This window comes from Labrus mixtus, chromosome 12 (assembly GCF_963584025.1).
Source record: "Labrus mixtus chromosome 12, fLabMix1.1, whole genome shotgun sequence".
Taxonomy (NCBI): domain Eukaryota; kingdom Metazoa; phylum Chordata; class Actinopteri; order Labriformes; family Labridae; genus Labrus; species Labrus mixtus.
This window is the reverse complement of record NC_083623.1, coordinates 2,635,684-2,653,099: the sequence shown is the minus strand read 5'-3', so window position 1 is coordinate 2,653,099 and position 17,416 is coordinate 2,635,684. Positions and strand designations below refer to the sequence as shown.

Genomic DNA, 17,416 nt, shown 5'->3' with positions numbered 1-17,416 from the left:
CACTGCAGGGTTATATTTTTTGTCTCACCCTGCCAGGCGTATTTCTTGCCGTTGAGATCGATGGCAAAGTCATCGGGGTAGAAGTCGATGATGGCGGAATCCTGTGTGAAAAGAAGACGGAGGACATGAAGACGCGAAAGCTGAGGAAAATCAATTCAGACCAAGGTTGTCCGCTCTGGAAGGAGTTTGATTCTGTGGCAGATTTTCATCCTTGTTAACCAAAGTTTTTTGTTTTTTTTGATCTCTCTGCACATGACACTTACCGGACTGCTCATGAGAACTCGCCACGTTTCAGGCAGGAAGTTACCGCTGGCTGCAGGAAACACTCCCATCAGCTGCTCCAGTGGCTTGAACTGGACACGACAAAGGCACAAACATTATAAAACACACTAGAAGCACGGTTCTCAACTGGTGGGTCAGGACCCACCAGTGTTCTTTAAACACATGTTAAAAAACGCACAACAACAACAAACAAACAAACATGTTCTTTAAAATAAAAGTGCAGCATAGACATTTTTCCCCACAAGGTTTGTTTCCAGTTTCCAATTACAGCACAGCATAGACAAGCATGGTTCTCAACTGGTGGGCTGGGAGCCAAAAGTGGGTCGTAAAGTGTTTTTTTAGTGGGTCGCAGATGTGTGCCATGAAAAAAATAATGATGATGCTTTAAACGACAAGAGAGGAAGACAAAGTATAAAGTCTGTTTTTATGCTGCTACTTAGCGTGGGGAAAAAAGCAAATAAAACACGGTAGGTGTCAACAACGGCGCTCCAGAAACAATCTGTCAGCTGGTAAACAAACCAAAACGATGAAATCATTTTTTTTCTGAGATCAAGCTGCGACAGAGAAAACCAGAGAAGAGAAACGAGCTGTAGGTGTGTGTTCTTACAGGTTTGGTGTCCTTCTCGAAGTCTGTGAACATCCCTTTGATGTCTTTGAAGTCGGAGGCGAACGGGGCGTAGTGAAACGGGAAGTACCACTTCCAGGAGGCACAGCCCTGCAGAGCGACACAGAAACAATCCCGGGATTTAAAAAAAACAAAAAACACTTAATATATCAGAGACACACACACAGAACATCTGATACTGCTGCATGCATTAATCTTTTAACTAAGAGTACAACTCATAAGTATCTGCATGAAAGACTGTTCATCATCAATAATCAGAGTTAATCACATTACAGCTAAAGGCGTCAAATCTTGAAAATGGGTCGTTCAAAAGAGAAAAGGGTAAAAAATCTGATAACGCAAATTTATAATTGGTGGTGGGCGTGTTCAGCGTCAATTTTCATGGTGATGGCAGTCATTGCATGGACCACACTCACTTGGGTTTTGTTTTAATTGAAGAGAGGGGGGTGAGCCTGGGAACGAAAACTATCTGTTGACCGCCTCACTACACTGAACTCCAATCACACGCTGATTTTAAGATCTGGTAACTTGTACCAGTTGTCGATTTAAAAAAAACTAAAAACGGTGAAGCATCTTGGATCTGGAAGTGAATTATTCTGAGAGCACGTCACAGTGTTCAGTCCCTCACCATGACAACCTGCACGGGCCGATAAAGCCTCAATGACATCACATTATACGATTAGAATCTGGTCTTGGGTTTTAGCCAGTTAAAACATCCAGTTTGTGTCGTTTAAAACTTTTCAGCAGGAGTGGGTTAACTGGGATATCCAAACGAGGCTGGATGACTTGAACAAAATGTGTTCAAACTTTTCAAGACGTCAGCTGATTCCCGCTGTTTGAAACACGAGGAGGCTGGCAGGAGAAACTCTGGGTAAAGTCCAAGTGACAAAATTCGACTGATTGCGTTCACACATGCAGCTCTATGTGAAAGCTCTATAGGAGGAGAATGAGGAACACACAGAATCTCCATTTCAAAAGTGAATTTTGAAGATGCCTTTCAGCAGCCTAGACAGATTTCAAACTGTTGACCTTTATCAAATCTGGCACATTTTTTTGCACAGGTGTTTGCACAAAAAGCACTTTTTTTCCCCCTTCAAGTTCAGACCGTCTTTAAGTATTTCATGGTATAATCATGTTTCCCCTCTTCACTTCATTCTCACATTTTTTGTGCACCTTCACAGTAGGTCAAATTCCTCCTGATCCTGAAAAGACGATAGCTGCAGATCGTCACATTTCAGACGCTGGAGACGGACACGTCTGCAGGTAACGGCTGCGTGTTAATCATTGGGTTGGATTTGTTGTGCGTGGAACTCTTTCATCTCGGAGGTTATGCTTGGAGTAATTTATTGCCGAACAAGCAAAAAAATGAAACACGTTTAAGGAAGACCGGGAAATGAAAAGGAAATAAAACCTTTTCTTTGCCCTTTTTACCCAGAAGTTCCTCGTCGGTGTGAAGCTTAAAATCCAATCAGAGCAGACTAACGGAGCTCAGCTGACATTTAAAAGCTAGGGTAGAGCGTGTGTTTCAAACTAAAACCGATTCATTTTTCCCCTTCTCTCTCAAACTTTGATGTTGTTTTCAATCTAAATTGAAGGAAAAAAACTCATCCAGTCCTCAAACATATTGGACTGTACCCAAAAAGCTGAAGTATCTGATGATAAAAAAAATCCTCCCCTACACCTGCCGAGAGGTTTCACATCTCTGAAACAGTTCCCTCCCTGAGCTCTGTGTTTCTCAAATGTTTATGTAGAAGCAAAGACGACAAGAAACAGAAATAAAAGAAAATCTAATCCTTCAGATCCAGTGTTTGGAGCACTTATCCTTCCTGAACAAACACGTCTCACACCAAAAGAACGACCTTCACTTCCCACAATCCACCTCTGAGAAAAACAAGGCCCTCTGATAAACCCTCGCATCTCGGCCAATCTCAGCACTCTATTATTAAAGATGCTCATTCAGATGATAATATGGGACTTTACCATGATAAAAGCCGGAGGAGGCTCCCCGTCTTCACATTCAAATAATCGCACAAATCGTTTATGTTAATACCACGCCATGTTTCGCCCTCCGAGGGGGAGACTCGTGTGTGACTGCGGACGCCGGGTCAAAGATCGGGAACACACACACAAAATTAAAAAACATCTAATTCACTGTCCTAATTTTGGAAACAAATCAACATTCAGGAAAGAAATTAAATTGATCCCTCGTCGTTTAATTTGATTTTATCTGGAGGTTTTCGTCTGTCGACTTAAGTAGTCAAATAAAATAAAAACACGTCTTTTATGTAATGCCAGGATTAGCATGAACTGTATTTAAGCTTTAACGCTGTTTTAAGAGTTGAACTGAGGGATGTTTGCAGTTTGGAAAATCAGCGATTATTTTACTCCACATTTTCATTAATTAAAAATCTCTGAATCTGCTTAAATCTGCTCGTCAGAAAGAAGTAGAAATATCTTTAATTTGGGGTCAATATGTTGAAATAAAAATGGTCGTCAGTCGTCTTTGTTTTTAAATATTCACACACAAGAAGAAGCCCGTCCATTCTCTGTGAGTCGGTAAGAAACTGAAGAGCTCGGAGTGATTTGTTTTCTCTTCTGTGTTTTGAATAAACCCAGCTCTGCGTTCCCTGATCACTCGGCGAGGTGTGCGTGATCATAACTCTGCAGCGGCGGCAAACAGAAGCGTGAATGTGTTGAAGCGGTGAGCAGACACGTCCCCCCCACAGTTCCCTCCCTGCTCCATCCGCTGAAGAAGGCCCCGCTAATGAATTCATCCAGAACAGCCCCCTGAGACGGGCTTTGGATTGGCGAGCGTACGGAGTCAACACAGAGCGTGCATACACACGGCTCACAATCAGCCCCGACAAATCCCCGCCGGCTCTCCTGAAGAGGGCCCACAGCTGATTATTTCATTTCAAGATAAAGATCAATATTTCACTACAATAAAATGATTTAGTGTTTAATCACACGGCAAACAATGAGAGGAGATATCAGAGACGGCGGCGGGGAGGTTTATTTGACAGAGACACTCGACAGAGAGGACTTCTTGACTCCACACATAAAAAAGAAAAAAATGAAACGCGTCTGTAAAAAGACTTACTCCTTTGTGAACGAGCAGTTATCGTGAAAAAGAAATCAAATGAATGAGGTTGGAAACTGTTTCTACAATCCCGCAGTAACATCTTAAATCTCTGAATACACATTTTTCTCTTCATCAAACCTGTTCAACATCCAGTCCAGTTTTTAATTTCCATGAGAGGAGAAAGGTCAGGGAGACATTTTTTAAACACTTTCTAAAGAGTCTGTGCTGTGAAAACTTTTACTACAGCTTCAGTAGTTTCATTTTCACAGTGAAAAAAGCTTTTTACCTCTAAAAAACGTTCAATCACTCCAGAGAACCGTATTATCTGAATCTCTTAAAGGACTCTTCTGTGTTAAATATCACAGACGCCATACTGACAATGATCCTATTGGAGCTTTTGGTTCACATCGCTATAGAACACAATTCTATCATTTAAAACTTGTATTCATAGTAGAGGTCTGCAACCCGACCTGAGCCCTACGGAACCTGAGGCTGACCTCGGGGCTCATGGCGGTTAGATGTCAGGTTTAGGCCGGCTCGGGTTGAGTAGATGTCAGGTTTTAGTCTGACTTGGGCCAGGTAGATGTCAGGTTTTAGTCTGACTTGGGCCAGGTAGATGTCAGGTTTTAGTCTGACTTGGGCCAGGTAGATGTCAGGTTTTAGTCGGGCTCCATCAATGTCAACACACAACTCTGATGTGAAGTCACATGATCAGTGTTACCTGGTAGTAGTAGCGCAGCACCCAGCAGAGACCCTCCACATACGACTTCACCACCTTCTTCCTGAACTCCTCGTCGGTCACACACACGTCGAACTTGGTCTTGTAGTATCTCTGCTTCCAGCCTTCCTCCCACAACCTGAACAACACACGGTTATAAAACTTTTCATGGGAAACATTTTCAGCATGCAACTGGTTTTCTGGAACGTAATGGAAAAAAACCTTCTAGGTTTCACTCGCCAGCCTGCTGTGGCTTTCACATTTTGTTTCCCATTACTTTCTCTGTTTTTTGAACTTGAAAATGAATGTATTCTGCTGTTGAACATGAGAGTCGTCGTCTGTTTAATGATACAATCAGATGTTTGTAATGTAAATGTGCCTAAAGGAAACATTAGCTTATTAAAGCCACTGGTTTGGAGGATGCTGCTGCTGCTGCTGCTGCTCGTGTTAATCTATAGGCCGAGAGAAAAACTGCATTAAGTTCCTGTCAGCTGCTGGAACAGTTTAATGGCTTTGACTTCTTGGTAGATTTGGGGCGTCGATGCCGTTCTGCTCACATAATCAAGCCGGTCCAGCATCTGTGCGGTGGATCCTTGGAGCGGCCCGCGGGGAGCGCCGGCTCCTGAGAGGAAAGCCGCCATGAATACCAATTTAGCCCCGTGGATTTAGCAGCTCTGACAAGTGCGTCACAGAGGAATTTACTCGAATATTTCCTGCTTTCCATATTAATCACGTGCAGAAGGAGGTGGGAGCTACTTAGCAGAGGGGTTAGAGTGTGTGTGTGTGTGTGTGTGTGTGTGTAAGGGAGGTGGTAGAGAGTTAAACAGCTTGTGTTGCAGCTCGCTGGCATTAATGAGTTTCTGGTTGTGTTTGTTAACGCTTTGTTCTCTGACTGAAGCCGGTCTGTAAAGATTTACCTTCAAAGCATTTAACTAAGCTACACGCTCAGTGTCAGATGGACACTTTGATTGTATAAGTTAACCAGCGTCAACCGAAATTACCCTGTTAATGCCGAATCTGACTAACATTTTCAAGACAAAGACCCAGAAACAAGAAGGAGTTCAAACAGCCACAGAAGAATCAGAGTGATGCAAAAATACTAGATATCAAAAGAACAATGTGAAACCAATATTTTGTAATAAAATAAATGTCAAAACAACAGATTGTTATTGATGTTTAGCTTCATTTCCCTTGTTGTTGCTTTAAAAAGCTGCTGTGTTGACAGCAGAGTAGTTTCACAGCGACTCCACTATTTGTACATTAGGGCAGCCAATCGGAAGCACTGTCTAAAAAGGGAGATTTGGATGCTTTAATTTGATTGGTTTATGATGAGAGACAGTCGAGTTTGATGGTTTTGTTACAGACTTAACACAACCTATTAAAAGGGAGTGTGTGTGTCTGTGTGTGGTAAACAACAGTTCATCCCTCTATGAATATTTATCTTGTGCTGCTGTAGCCTTTACAATAACGTTATCAAATCCATGTTGAAAGTCTCACTAGGTGTAGTTCGCTTCCAGGAAACCCTCACTAGTCGGCACCAGGATTACTAGTCAGTTACACAAATTATTCATGTTTTTATGTGTTTGCTCTTGATGCCAGTCAAATGTTGTGCTCAAATGGCATTGCAGCCAACCGCCACTAGATAGAGCTGCCGTCATAGACTAGCTGCACCACTGGGTTAACGGGCCTGCTCTTCCCGGTCTACTGCCAAGATGTAAACAAGCAGAGACAGCATTTAGCAGGAGCAGTGCGGTTGGACGGTTAGACAGTGCAATCCACCAATAACTTAGACGTAAAAGAAGAATGTGACACAGAAAACAAAAGGTCACAATGGAGGATGTCCAGCAGAGGTCCACACCTCTGAGGTCATCCATGGGGCGGAGCTACGCGCTGACATTAGTCGAAAATCCACGGGATATTTAAAGATGGCATGCTTTGTGTTTGTCCTTTATTACCGCTGTCGCACAGGAAATTCTTTCAACCAATTAGCGGATGGCAGTGTCTAGCTCCAACCTTTAGGTTCGGATCGGTATGCATTGCACCCCGATTGAAGAGTAGCCAAAAGAACGACGGTATTGATGGATTATTTTGGTACTATTCCCAACTTTTTACAGTGGAAACACCAATAAATGCGTAAATAAACCGAAGTGATTCAGTATAACCATTTATATAAATCATACAGAAATATGAACTGTTACCCCGACCTCCACATTGACCCCTCCCACCCCAGCTTGTGCGAGTTTACCTGACGTTGTCTTCAGGCTCTGGCTCGCTGTCGCTGTCCTCCGCTTTCCTCTTCACCCCCCTGCTGTCCGAGCTGTCACTGGGACCTGCAGACGACTGAGCGACCAAAAAAACAAGGACAGAAAAAAAGGGGGGAAAGCCAATCAGAAAACAACAAAACAAAACAAAAAAAATAAAACTTGTACCAGATGTTTTTTTGAGGCAGAATTGGAGCTATTAGAAGTCTGATTCCTTATTTTATTCCATGGATTAAATTTTAGTTTTTCTGAGTGACACCTAAATGATGTTTTAAATACTACAATCATGCGAGCCTGCATTTATATTCATAGTTATGTTCTCTCTGCGCTGGCGTCTGTTTTCAGTGAAAAATCACCACCTTACAGTAACCTTCCTTTTCCCAGAAGCCTTTGTGCTTCTTTTCATTCATGTGCTAATGTATGGGTGGCTATTGTTATTGCCGCTCAGTTTACAGCTGAACACGGGCAGCGAAATTTAACAGTCAATCTGAGTAGAGGCAGTAACCCGAGCCCTGAGACATCGTCCACATTCACAACTTTTAATATACATGACAAAAGACGAGACTATCGGAAACAATCTTCAGACGTTTCAAGGATTTTCTACATCGCCTACTACTGAAAGATTTCAGATTAAAGCTCGATAAACTGAAATTTTTTAAATAATTCTACCTGCACAGAATGAGAGGCATTTGGCGCGCCGCGTACTACACCACCGATGGCTGCCACTCGCTGAATTTTTGTGTTTTCCATGGCGAGCACCAAGATCAATTTCAAAATAAAACAATAAATGGCCTCAAGATAGTATTTTCCATCATCTTACAGATTGCTTCTTTAAAGGTAATTCTTAGAATGAATCTTTTATCATGACCTAATTCAAAATGTAACAATTCTTTGTTTTTTTTCACAAATATATGACGAAGGCGAGAATAAAACTGAAACAAGTGTGCGATGATGAACTCACATTTCCTCCGTTCTTCATCATGGCCTTCATTGACTGAGCAGCGTCCTGCAGAGGAAGAAAAAAAACGTCATGATAGCTCGACTTCAGAGACAAGACTTTGCTTATTTAAGATCTACAAAAACATTGTGAGAAAACAGATTCACGGCTGTAACTGCGGTTGTGTTCAGTGTTGACAGTGAGATTACAACATCACTCAAAAGTGTTATAATGAATCTCCTCGTCTTGAGTTTACCTTGTTGCACTGCATCCTCATGTCGTAAGCCTGATGTCGAGCATTCTGGACGGCCTCGGGTCGGTCTCTCCTCCCCAGCGCCTGAGGGGCAAACTGGCCTGAGGTCAGGTAGGCGGGGCCTCGCTGCTCTGCCTGTGCCTGTCATAAACACAGAGGGGACGCACTTTAAAACCATCCCTTTTTGTCCATCAACATCGTCAATCTTTTGCATCATCCATTACTTACTTTCATTCTCTTTTTCTTTTCTTTATTTCTCCTCTTAAAGCCTTCCTGAAAGAAGACAAATGTGGAGAATCATCAGGGTCAATCTGACACGTCGATAAAACACAAATACAGTTCCTACAAAATAAAATCCTTCTATACCTTCAACAACAACCTGGTGGTCGACGCCCTTACATTCTTAGACATTTGCCTTTAAAAAGCTGGCTTGAACTCCGACTTTGAAACTCTGAGCAACTTCAGTAGTCTGAGTTCAAATCCAACATGGCGGCAACATGTCTCAACAACAATGTTTAAAGATGTTACTACTGTGTTTATTCAGGTCTTAGTCCTTTTTTGTGGTGAAATGAAATCAATCACACCAAAAGCATCGTGAAAGTTCTCTCTGTGGACGTGCTGTCATGTTATTTTTGTGCACAAACTATCCCGTAGTGAGTTGTTATTGTCTGGTATTAGCTAACAAAACAAAGGTACTCCTGGAGGCGTCCATGTTTCTTGTCCGAAATGAATACGGTTAACTCGGGTGTGACATCATTCCCAGCTCCGAGAACCCGAGTTCTGAGGTAAATGAGCGAACCAAAAGTACAATTCAAAGCGTTTTTTTAAACTGGTGGGCAGGTTTGTTATTAGGTAGCAGAACTAAAGTTGTAAAGCGTTTCAGCAGCAGTCAGAGGCGATTAAAACGAGGTCAGCCTCAGGCAGGAAAAGGCCATTTTCCCATTGGTCAGATTAGATAACACGCCAACTGTCAGTCACTCAGCAGCGGCCAATCAGGTAACAGTACCCGTGCGGAACTTTCAAGAATAATGTTAAGAAATAAAAAATAAAAAAGAAGAAGAAAGGTGATGAACAAGGACATCAGCCAATCAGACGACCTCGTTAGTGAAACAAATAGGAAGTGGGAGGAGCTTCCAAGCCTCAAAGCGGAACAAGACAGCGGACGTCTCTTTCTCTAATCACCTGCAGAGCTCACAGACACTACTCGAGGCATGACTATCTGCTAGTTAATCGATCTTTGATGAGAATTGTAGTTGGATTTAAAAAAAAATAAAAACAGTTGGCTACTTAGACGGTGATAAATATAATGTGAGTCTTGGGGCGCTGGTGGCTCAGTGGTTAGTGTGCGCGCCCCATGTATGGAGGCTATGGTCATCCAAGCGGGCAGCCCAGGTTTGAATCCGACCTGTGGCTCCTTTCCCGCATGTCATTCCCCACTCTCTCTCCCTGATTTCTGACTCTATCCACTGTCCTATCTCTACATTGAAGGCACAAAAAGCCCAAAAATAAATTTCTTCTTAAATTGCAGAAATCTTACGTCATCCTCTTTGCGTTTCTTGAAGATGTTGTCCTCGGCCACGCCCACAGCCTGCATGATCATCTCCACGCGCTCCAGGTCGACGAAGCCGTTCTCTGTCAGGTAGCCCTACAGAAAAAAAAAACACACATGCAATGGTTGTTATTGACACACAGAACCAGACAGTCAGAAGGCCTTCAAAGATTCAAGTAAAAAAAAAAACACAAAGTCTGGATGATGCTCACTCCTGTTTTGTGCACGACGTCTTTGTAGATGTTGACGAGTCGATCGATCGCCCCCTCTCTGTGGGACACAACACAAGCAGAGAGTTACAAGTCACATCGACCTGACACCACTCCGTCAGCCTCATCAGACGCTTCATCAGGTAACCAACCAACTTTCAGAACTCTGGTTTTCTTCTAATGAATAAAAAACACTAAAGACAAAGAAAAGAAGTCTGAGCTTCGCCCCCGGATTCATTAGGAAGGATTCGTTAGAGGTGAGAGTGAAGTGTTGGCAGGTTTACCATCACTGTGAAAGGGAGTATTCAGACTGTATGTGCACAAAGAGCAAAGAAAACACCTGCAAGGCTTCAAGGAAAAACACTGTCCTGCAATTAACCCTGTCTTTGTCGAGCTTAACGACGTCTGGATACTTTGTTCGGGGTCAAGGCTGAAATAATGGAGCAGGCAAGCCGCAGAACAAACACAGTAATTACTGAAAGTCTAGAAGATAGTTGAGATTTAAAAAAGACCAGGGCTTAAAGGACCAATCTGTAAGACATCGACTGAGGATATAATAAGGCAATTTTGATATTTAAATCAGACATTAAGGAAACATGCTATGTTGAAGTGCAGCAGCCAGTATGTCCTCCTTCTAACTTTAGATTCTGCTCCTGAATGCTCTGGATTTGTTTGGACCAGAGAAGGTAGGCGGTTTAAAGGGCTCGTTTTGGACGCCCCTCGGTTTGCCAGATATGAGAGCAGTTATCAGGTCAACAGGTGTTGCAGCGATGGAAGCGGGTCAAGAGAAGTGGTTCAGATAGAAGTGATTGTACCCGACCTAAAAAGCCTCTGCATGTTTCTAATAAGCTCCACGAGCAGAAACGTGCTCAAACTAGGATCAATATTGGAGATGCTTTTGAAAAATGGAGAGAGGTTAGAACACAGAAAGGTTTACAGACCCATGCAGAGCTGGATAAACACTGAAGCTTCAGAGTCCACCACATGGTGACCTGAGTGAGCATCCACTCTAGAGAGGGGGGGGGGGAGCCTGCTCTCTATGATGTTTAGAATTTATACTGCAGTACCCATTTTAAACACTAGGGGTCAGAGCTACATATCGTTCCTTGAAAACTGCGACCGCTTCTACTAAAATCACAAAGCAGCTTTCAGCAGACAGCTCTTTCCTGACACTCACCTGATTTCTAAGGACGGCAGGTGGGGCAGGAAGTCGTTTCCGACGAAGAAACACATGAAGACCCAGTCGTCCACGCTGCGCTCAAAGTCGAAGGGAAACGGCAGACTGGCCATGGTCAGCTCTTTTTCCAGGTACTGCGAACATGAAAGAGATGCAGAAAATATTTGACTCATCTACTTGTCACTTGTAATTCTAAAGGCTGGATTTGCCCTCTTTTTTTAAATGTATTTCCAAAGCACATTAACATCCTACCTCCCGCAGCACACACAGCCTGATGAAGATGAACTCCTGTTCAGACGTCGGCATCGAGCCTGCAAACTCATCATGCTGAAAACAAGAAGATGACACAACATGAATTCTCGAACATGGCAGATTTATAAAGCATAAAACTTTAAACCCATCCAGTCTTTGTTTGTGGTCTGCATAAGTCTTAGAACACAGAAAAATGCTCTGTTTTAAATGTGCTCTCCTTGTGATGTCACAGTGGGATTCTAGTAAAAGAAAAAAACCCTCTCCTCCCCTGGTATCTCCACCCATGGAGTGGGTGTAACTCATTAAAAAAAAGGTTGTGCCCACCAGAAACACAGAAAGCTCACCTCTCCCTGTTTCTCTCTGGGCGTCCCCTGGCAGTCTTTGATCTCGTGACCTATCTGTCCGCAGAGGGCACAGGGGCGGGGCTTGTTGGGTTTGAACTCCTCTCTGATGATGGTGAAGTTTGGCTCGTGGGTGGCCAGACCGAGCATGATCAGGTCAGCTGTTAAGAGAAAGGATGTCATTTATAAAGAGGAAAGTGGATAAAGTGAAAGATGCTGATACTTTACATTAATTTCTCTTCAATCCAATTTCTGAAGAGAAGGTTTACCGTCAGCTCCACACAGGCAGTGGTGTGTGTTGGGGTCGTGGTTGGGTTGAGCTGTGAAAGTGAAGCAGAAACGCGAGTCAAGGAGAAGTGTTTGTGTCTCTACAGGAGGGTCAGACAGTATTTATCCCAGTTTGTTAACCTCTGAGACACAGATCAGAGTGTCTGTGTGTTATTTATCCGTCATTAAAGTGAGAGGAGGGTTTTTTGTGTCCTCAGTACGACTATGATTTTTAAAACCTCAGAGGAGTTTTAATCATACACCGTTATGCAGCTTTACCTCTCTGTCTCCTGATGTAGTCCATGATCTTATGTTCACCTTCACCTGGAACACTCGCATCAGACAAGATGACCTGGATACAAAATGAAACTGCAGGTCAGTGACTGTAAACACTCAGTACACTCAGTTTACTGACAATCAGGCTGCAGCATGTTAACGGCCAAGAGCTTAAAAGAAGAATGTGCGACAGGTTATACATAAATATATCGTAAATGTGTCTCTGAGTCATGACTGTCTACAATGAGGGTGAAGCTCGAGTCCCGCTGGCTGTGTTGTTGTCAGAGCCGTGTTTACATGGACGGGACGGCCGGCTCCTCCCCTTGTGTATAAAAGCTGTTTTAGTCAAGAACTAGAGAGAAGAAGAAGAACATACTCACTGATTATTTGGATGTTAGTAAGAGTTTTTAGATCACGCTCATTCTGTGTCAGTTTACATGAAATGTGAAGCTACGAGCTAACTAAAGAGCGCTAACATTTGCATGCTAACACAACAATGTGAAGCTACGAGCTAACTAAAGAGCGCTAACATTAGCATGCTAACACAACAATGTGAAGCTACGAGCTAACTAAAGAGCGCTAACATTAGCATGCTAACACAACAATGCAGGACACAGGGGATTGCAGCTTGAGGACAATTTTATCTGCTGCTAATGTTAAACTCCTTCGTGCTAATGCGAGTAGAGAGGGGTTGGAGGTGTTGTTTTGGTTTCATGCTGGTGCTCAAGGGCAACATCTACTGGATCAAGAAGTCACACATTCTTCCTTTAAAGCATTTTGACTCTTTTATCAACTGATGTGGTTTGTATAAATATATAGGACGTACTGTGACGTTCTTCCATCCTGGATCGTTGCTGAGTCTGTCTGCGACGTAGTACCGTAAACACTGTGCCAGGTTGTCCATGAACTCTGTTCCCTGGAGAAGTAAAACATGTTATTCTGGTGTTACAGTGTCCTGGTTTATTCTCATTTCATTTCAAACCTTTATTAAAGCCTCGAGAATCAGTGAGGTTTCACTTATTTACATTGATTTCAAGATAAAGAAAGGAGCACAGATAAAAACAACAAAGAAAGGAGGATAAGAACAAAAAGGTGTGCACTTTGGTGGAGTGGTTTGAAAATCATCAATTTGTCCGAGAGAAACAGGAATGTCAATCCAACGAGTGTGTGCTGTGAATGATTACACATTTATGGAGCAAAGAAGCTAAAATGCAGATTTTCTTTAAGTACAGAGTGAACCTGCAGGACTTGGAGTCAGTGGAGTGAGTTTGGTTCAGATCAGTAGAGATGTTATACAAGATGTCCAATAAAGGATTTAAAGATTAAAAAAGATAAATGTGGTCATCACGCCTCTGTGCCAGAGAACATTTATCATGATAATTATCAAAGACATTTTTATATTGTGATAACATTTGGAGTCAAATCGCCCGGACCTATGTAAGACCACCACTAAAACAAACGCATCACATCAAACGTTACAAGAAGTGAAAAGCAGAGTGCTTAACCTTCTGGGTTATCATTTGATTTGAGTACTTTTATGGCTTGGGTAGTTTTGCCCTCTGTAGATGTTGTCCTACTTACTGGAGTGATGCAGTTGCTGTCAAAGCGCTCTTTGATCTCCTCAGGTGGAAGATAACCTCCTGTGGATGAAAACAAAACAATGAAAGGTTACGCTGAGCTTGATGGGTCATGAAAAAAAGAACAGATGAGCAAAGGAATAACTCCATCAAACCCACCTCTCTGGATGATCTCCTCCCTTATGCGGCCCTTCTCCTCCTGTAGCTCAACTCCTTCTTTGGAGGCACGGAAACGCCGAGAGCGCTGCTGGTTCATTTTGGCACGAGGAGCCTGTTCGGATAAGACGGAGCGAGGGAGTTATTTCTACTGAGCAGCTGGGTGATTCACTAAGTGACACCATTATTGTTTCTGCTCTCATCCAAACTTTCCTCTGGCTGCTGTTCCTATGTTAAGACAAAATACTCACCACGCCATCGATGGCCATGTAGAGGACTCTCCTGGGCCGTACGATATTGAACAGACGGTCAATGTACTCAAAAATGGCGACCATCATCTCATCTTCATTTTTGGGGGCGGCTCTGGAAACAGCAGAGTTGAGAACGTGAGTTAACGAGAATATATCACCTTGATCTGGTTTTATTTATTATTTACTTGTTTTTTTTAAGAACTACAGAAAATATTTCATTTGTAGAAATCAATCCAGCACACCGACTCTCAAATCTTCATGTTTTTCTTCCTTAGCAGCTCCGGCTACGTTTTGCTGCTACAATCAAACATTCAGCTTTGATCACAGAAGGAAAATACCTCACTTGTTTTAATCAACCTACCAGCCTCTGTACTCTCAAGGGCAGACATGTTTCAATATCAAATCATCTGTTGATAACTTTTTTTGATTAAAACACTTCCAGTGTCACTTTTAAATAGTGAGACATTTCTTAGAGCCTATGGGGGATATTTTCATTGACATGCTTTTCTGCACTGTAGTCAAAAACCTGCACACGTCCGACCAAAGATAGGAAAGAGATCAAAGCAAGATGACGTCATGGTGACCTTCAATTATTCAATCGGGTACAGATAGGATTTATAAGAATTAGAGGTGAATCGGTATCAGCTGATATCGTCCCTGCTGACAGACTTCAGCAAATAAAGTGTCATGTACTGACGTCAGTAGCCGATGTTTACTTGTTGTGCCAAATCAATTGAATGCTGATATCTAGTACACCTCTCGACTGATTCAGAGAAGAGGCTTTTACTGGGCAGATGATGAAGTCACCTGTTGAAAGAACTGACTTGTTTTCATTGTCAAGATGAGAGAAAAGTTGGCACCTGAAGAAGTCATGAAACCAACATCGACATCGGAATTAGCTAAATTGTTATTTCAAACATCGGTATCTGCCCTGATTTTCACAATTGATGCATCTCTAGCAAGGGTGAAAAGGTGTGTATGTTGCTTTCCTGGTAAAAATAAAAGGGCTGTCAGCATAAAGCAACGTTTTTTTAAATGTCTATACAAGTCAAGTATGAAGTGTAGGGTCCTTACTTGTCTTCTGGATGAGTACATGGATGAATGATCCCATTCATATCCAAGTACAAATTGTCAAATTCCACCTCATTCGGGTTGGGCTTGGTCGTATCAACGGGGATGCGGACTCCGTTGCATTCTTTCCCCTGTGAAGATGAAGGAAAAATACATATCAGAGTGAAGAAAGGCTTCCCAGTGAAGTGTTATTATACAACCAGGCGCTAAAAATAATGGGTGACATCACTGCCTCACACTGAGAAGATACAACCTACTTAGTTTCAAAGCATAAATGATTATGTTTCCTATAACTACTTTTCAATTAATTAAACAATCTGGCCCCTGACGCTCTCTCCTGATTGGCTGACAGGGTGAATGCACACTAACATACAACATCGTAGCTCTACGTTTGGACAATCTAGCTTTCTCCATGTAAGGCTGTAAACTCTTTAACACATTAACCCAACTTAAATCAAATTAACCCCGGAATGAAAATCTTTCACAACAAACGTGAACGCTGTCTAAAAGCTTAACAGAGCTGTTGTATCTTAAATGTCTCATATTTACATTGGGTTACAAAATGTTTGTACTTGTGTCCTTTGTCTTGAATTATGTGCAGCCAGCACAAAGTTCAGATACATTACTTTAGATTATTTTAAATTATGAATTTGCAGAGTTCATGTAGCCTTACACACAATACCATCATCAACAACTTAACACTATTAAATTAATATAATATTAATATAATTAATAATATAAATTAATATAATTATAAATTAATATAATATAAATAAGATAATAATAAAATAATTAATTCTAAATTATTATATACAATCATTTAGATATTATATAAATTATTATAATTATAAATAATTATTTAATATAATATTAAATAATTATATTAGCAATAGCTTTAAACCAGAATGTTTAATGTTTATGTTAAACTGCGTAGTTCCTTAAATAAAAATTATTTATATATTGTTTTTGGAGAGATGGTCTTTAACAACAGATTATAAAAAAGACAAATGTTAAAAGACAATGTGACAAATCTAAAGAAGTTTATTTATAAGAATGATCAAAGTAAACAAGGTGGGAAAACATTTTAATCCTGGATTTATAAAAACTAATAAAACGTTTTGTTTTCATAAAAAGTGGGTAACTATTTATATTCTCGTCTGTTAAATGATTTAAGTTTTATTTAGAAATAAAAATAATAATTCAGGTTTTCAGTTTGAGGAGAAACAACAGCGCGCGCAGTTTTGTTTACAATCACACGAGGAGCTTCACAAACTGTCCCCGTTTCCGGTTAGTTAGCCTGCTAATTTCTACCAACTGAAATATATTAAGACATTTAAAAGAAGGCGTTGACACAGAAGTGGTTTCATCGAGATGTATTTAAAAAGCTTTCACACATGAAACCTTCCCGCTAACTGTCCACAGACTCGGCTGCTAAGCTAACATGCTAACACTTACCTTCTCTTCAACACAATGAACAATGATGGACGCGTATTTACGGCTCAGCCAGCGGAAAAACGCCGGGACTCCCATCTCCGGTAAACGATTCTTCTTACAGTAGCTTGTAAAAAAATATGCGAACTCGTACGAAACAGTTAAAACAGCTCAATTAAAACAAGAGAGTTGATGCGAATGAGTCCAGCAATGTTGGCTACATGCTGTTGACCATCAGGACATTGTGTATTGTTTCCGGTTCATATCGGCTTTTTTCCGGAGACTTCCGAGGAGCCCACAGCGCGCACAGCGGCCATACATGGTAATGTAATGCATGTAATTCATATACAGTTAGAATAGAATAGATGTTTATTACCATTTGCACAGGTACAGGACAGTACAGGTACATTGGAATTCTTGTGGTTTCTCCCTGAGTCAGCTTCTACAAAAAAAAGTTAAAATTATATATAAAATAGAATAGCATTATAAGAAAAAAAAGAGTAGAAAAGTACAAAAAAAAGTAAAAGTAAAAATAAACAAGTTATAATAACTGCACAGAAGCTATACACTGTATTAAAGCAAAGATATAATACAAAAAAATAAGAAAGGGGAACACTGTACAATGAAATGAAAATATAAATATGTTTTCTTGTCTCTACTTTCTACATCTCTTATTGCACCTGAGGTTATTGTACACATTT

General features: G+C 41.4%; 1 protein-coding gene across 5 annotated transcripts in view; it reads right to left on the bottom strand.

Annotated features, from left to right (window-relative positions):
• The window catches only part of xrn2 (5'-3' exoribonuclease 2), a 173,916-nt gene extending 156,943 nt beyond the window's left edge, over positions 1 to 16,973 (bottom strand). For all 5 annotated transcript variants that reach the window (XM_061051489.1, XM_061051491.1, XM_061051490.1 and 2 more), the window contains exons 1-21: positions 16,740 to 16,973; positions 15,288 to 15,415; positions 14,214 to 14,325; positions 13,966 to 14,077; positions 13,811 to 13,869; positions 13,056 to 13,145; positions 12,233 to 12,305; positions 11,956 to 12,006; positions 11,690 to 11,847; positions 11,346 to 11,420; positions 11,094 to 11,227; positions 9,920 to 9,977; positions 9,696 to 9,803; positions 8,387 to 8,431; positions 8,162 to 8,299; positions 7,930 to 7,974; positions 6,953 to 7,047; positions 4,711 to 4,846; positions 890 to 997; positions 264 to 353; positions 29 to 101 (exon numbers count right to left, since the gene is read on the bottom strand). In XM_061051489.1, the coding sequence (XP_060907472.1) occupies positions 29 to 101; positions 264 to 353; positions 890 to 997; positions 4,711 to 4,846; positions 6,953 to 7,047; positions 7,930 to 7,974; positions 8,162 to 8,299; positions 8,387 to 8,431; positions 9,696 to 9,803; positions 9,920 to 9,977; positions 11,094 to 11,227; positions 11,346 to 11,420; positions 11,690 to 11,847; positions 11,956 to 12,006; positions 12,233 to 12,305; positions 13,056 to 13,145; positions 13,811 to 13,869; positions 13,966 to 14,077; positions 14,214 to 14,325; positions 15,288 to 15,415; positions 16,740 to 16,814 (1,963 nt within the window). In that variant the 5' untranslated portion in view covers positions 16,815 to 16,973. The remainder of the gene's footprint in view (positions 1 to 28; positions 102 to 263; positions 354 to 889; positions 998 to 4,710; positions 4,847 to 6,952; positions 7,048 to 7,929; positions 7,975 to 8,161; positions 8,300 to 8,386; positions 8,432 to 9,695; positions 9,804 to 9,919; positions 9,978 to 11,093; positions 11,228 to 11,345; positions 11,421 to 11,689; positions 11,848 to 11,955; positions 12,007 to 12,232; positions 12,306 to 13,055; positions 13,146 to 13,810; positions 13,870 to 13,965; positions 14,078 to 14,213; positions 14,326 to 15,287; positions 15,416 to 16,739) is intronic.
• Between the last annotated feature and the right edge of the window lie 443 nt (positions 16,974 to 17,416).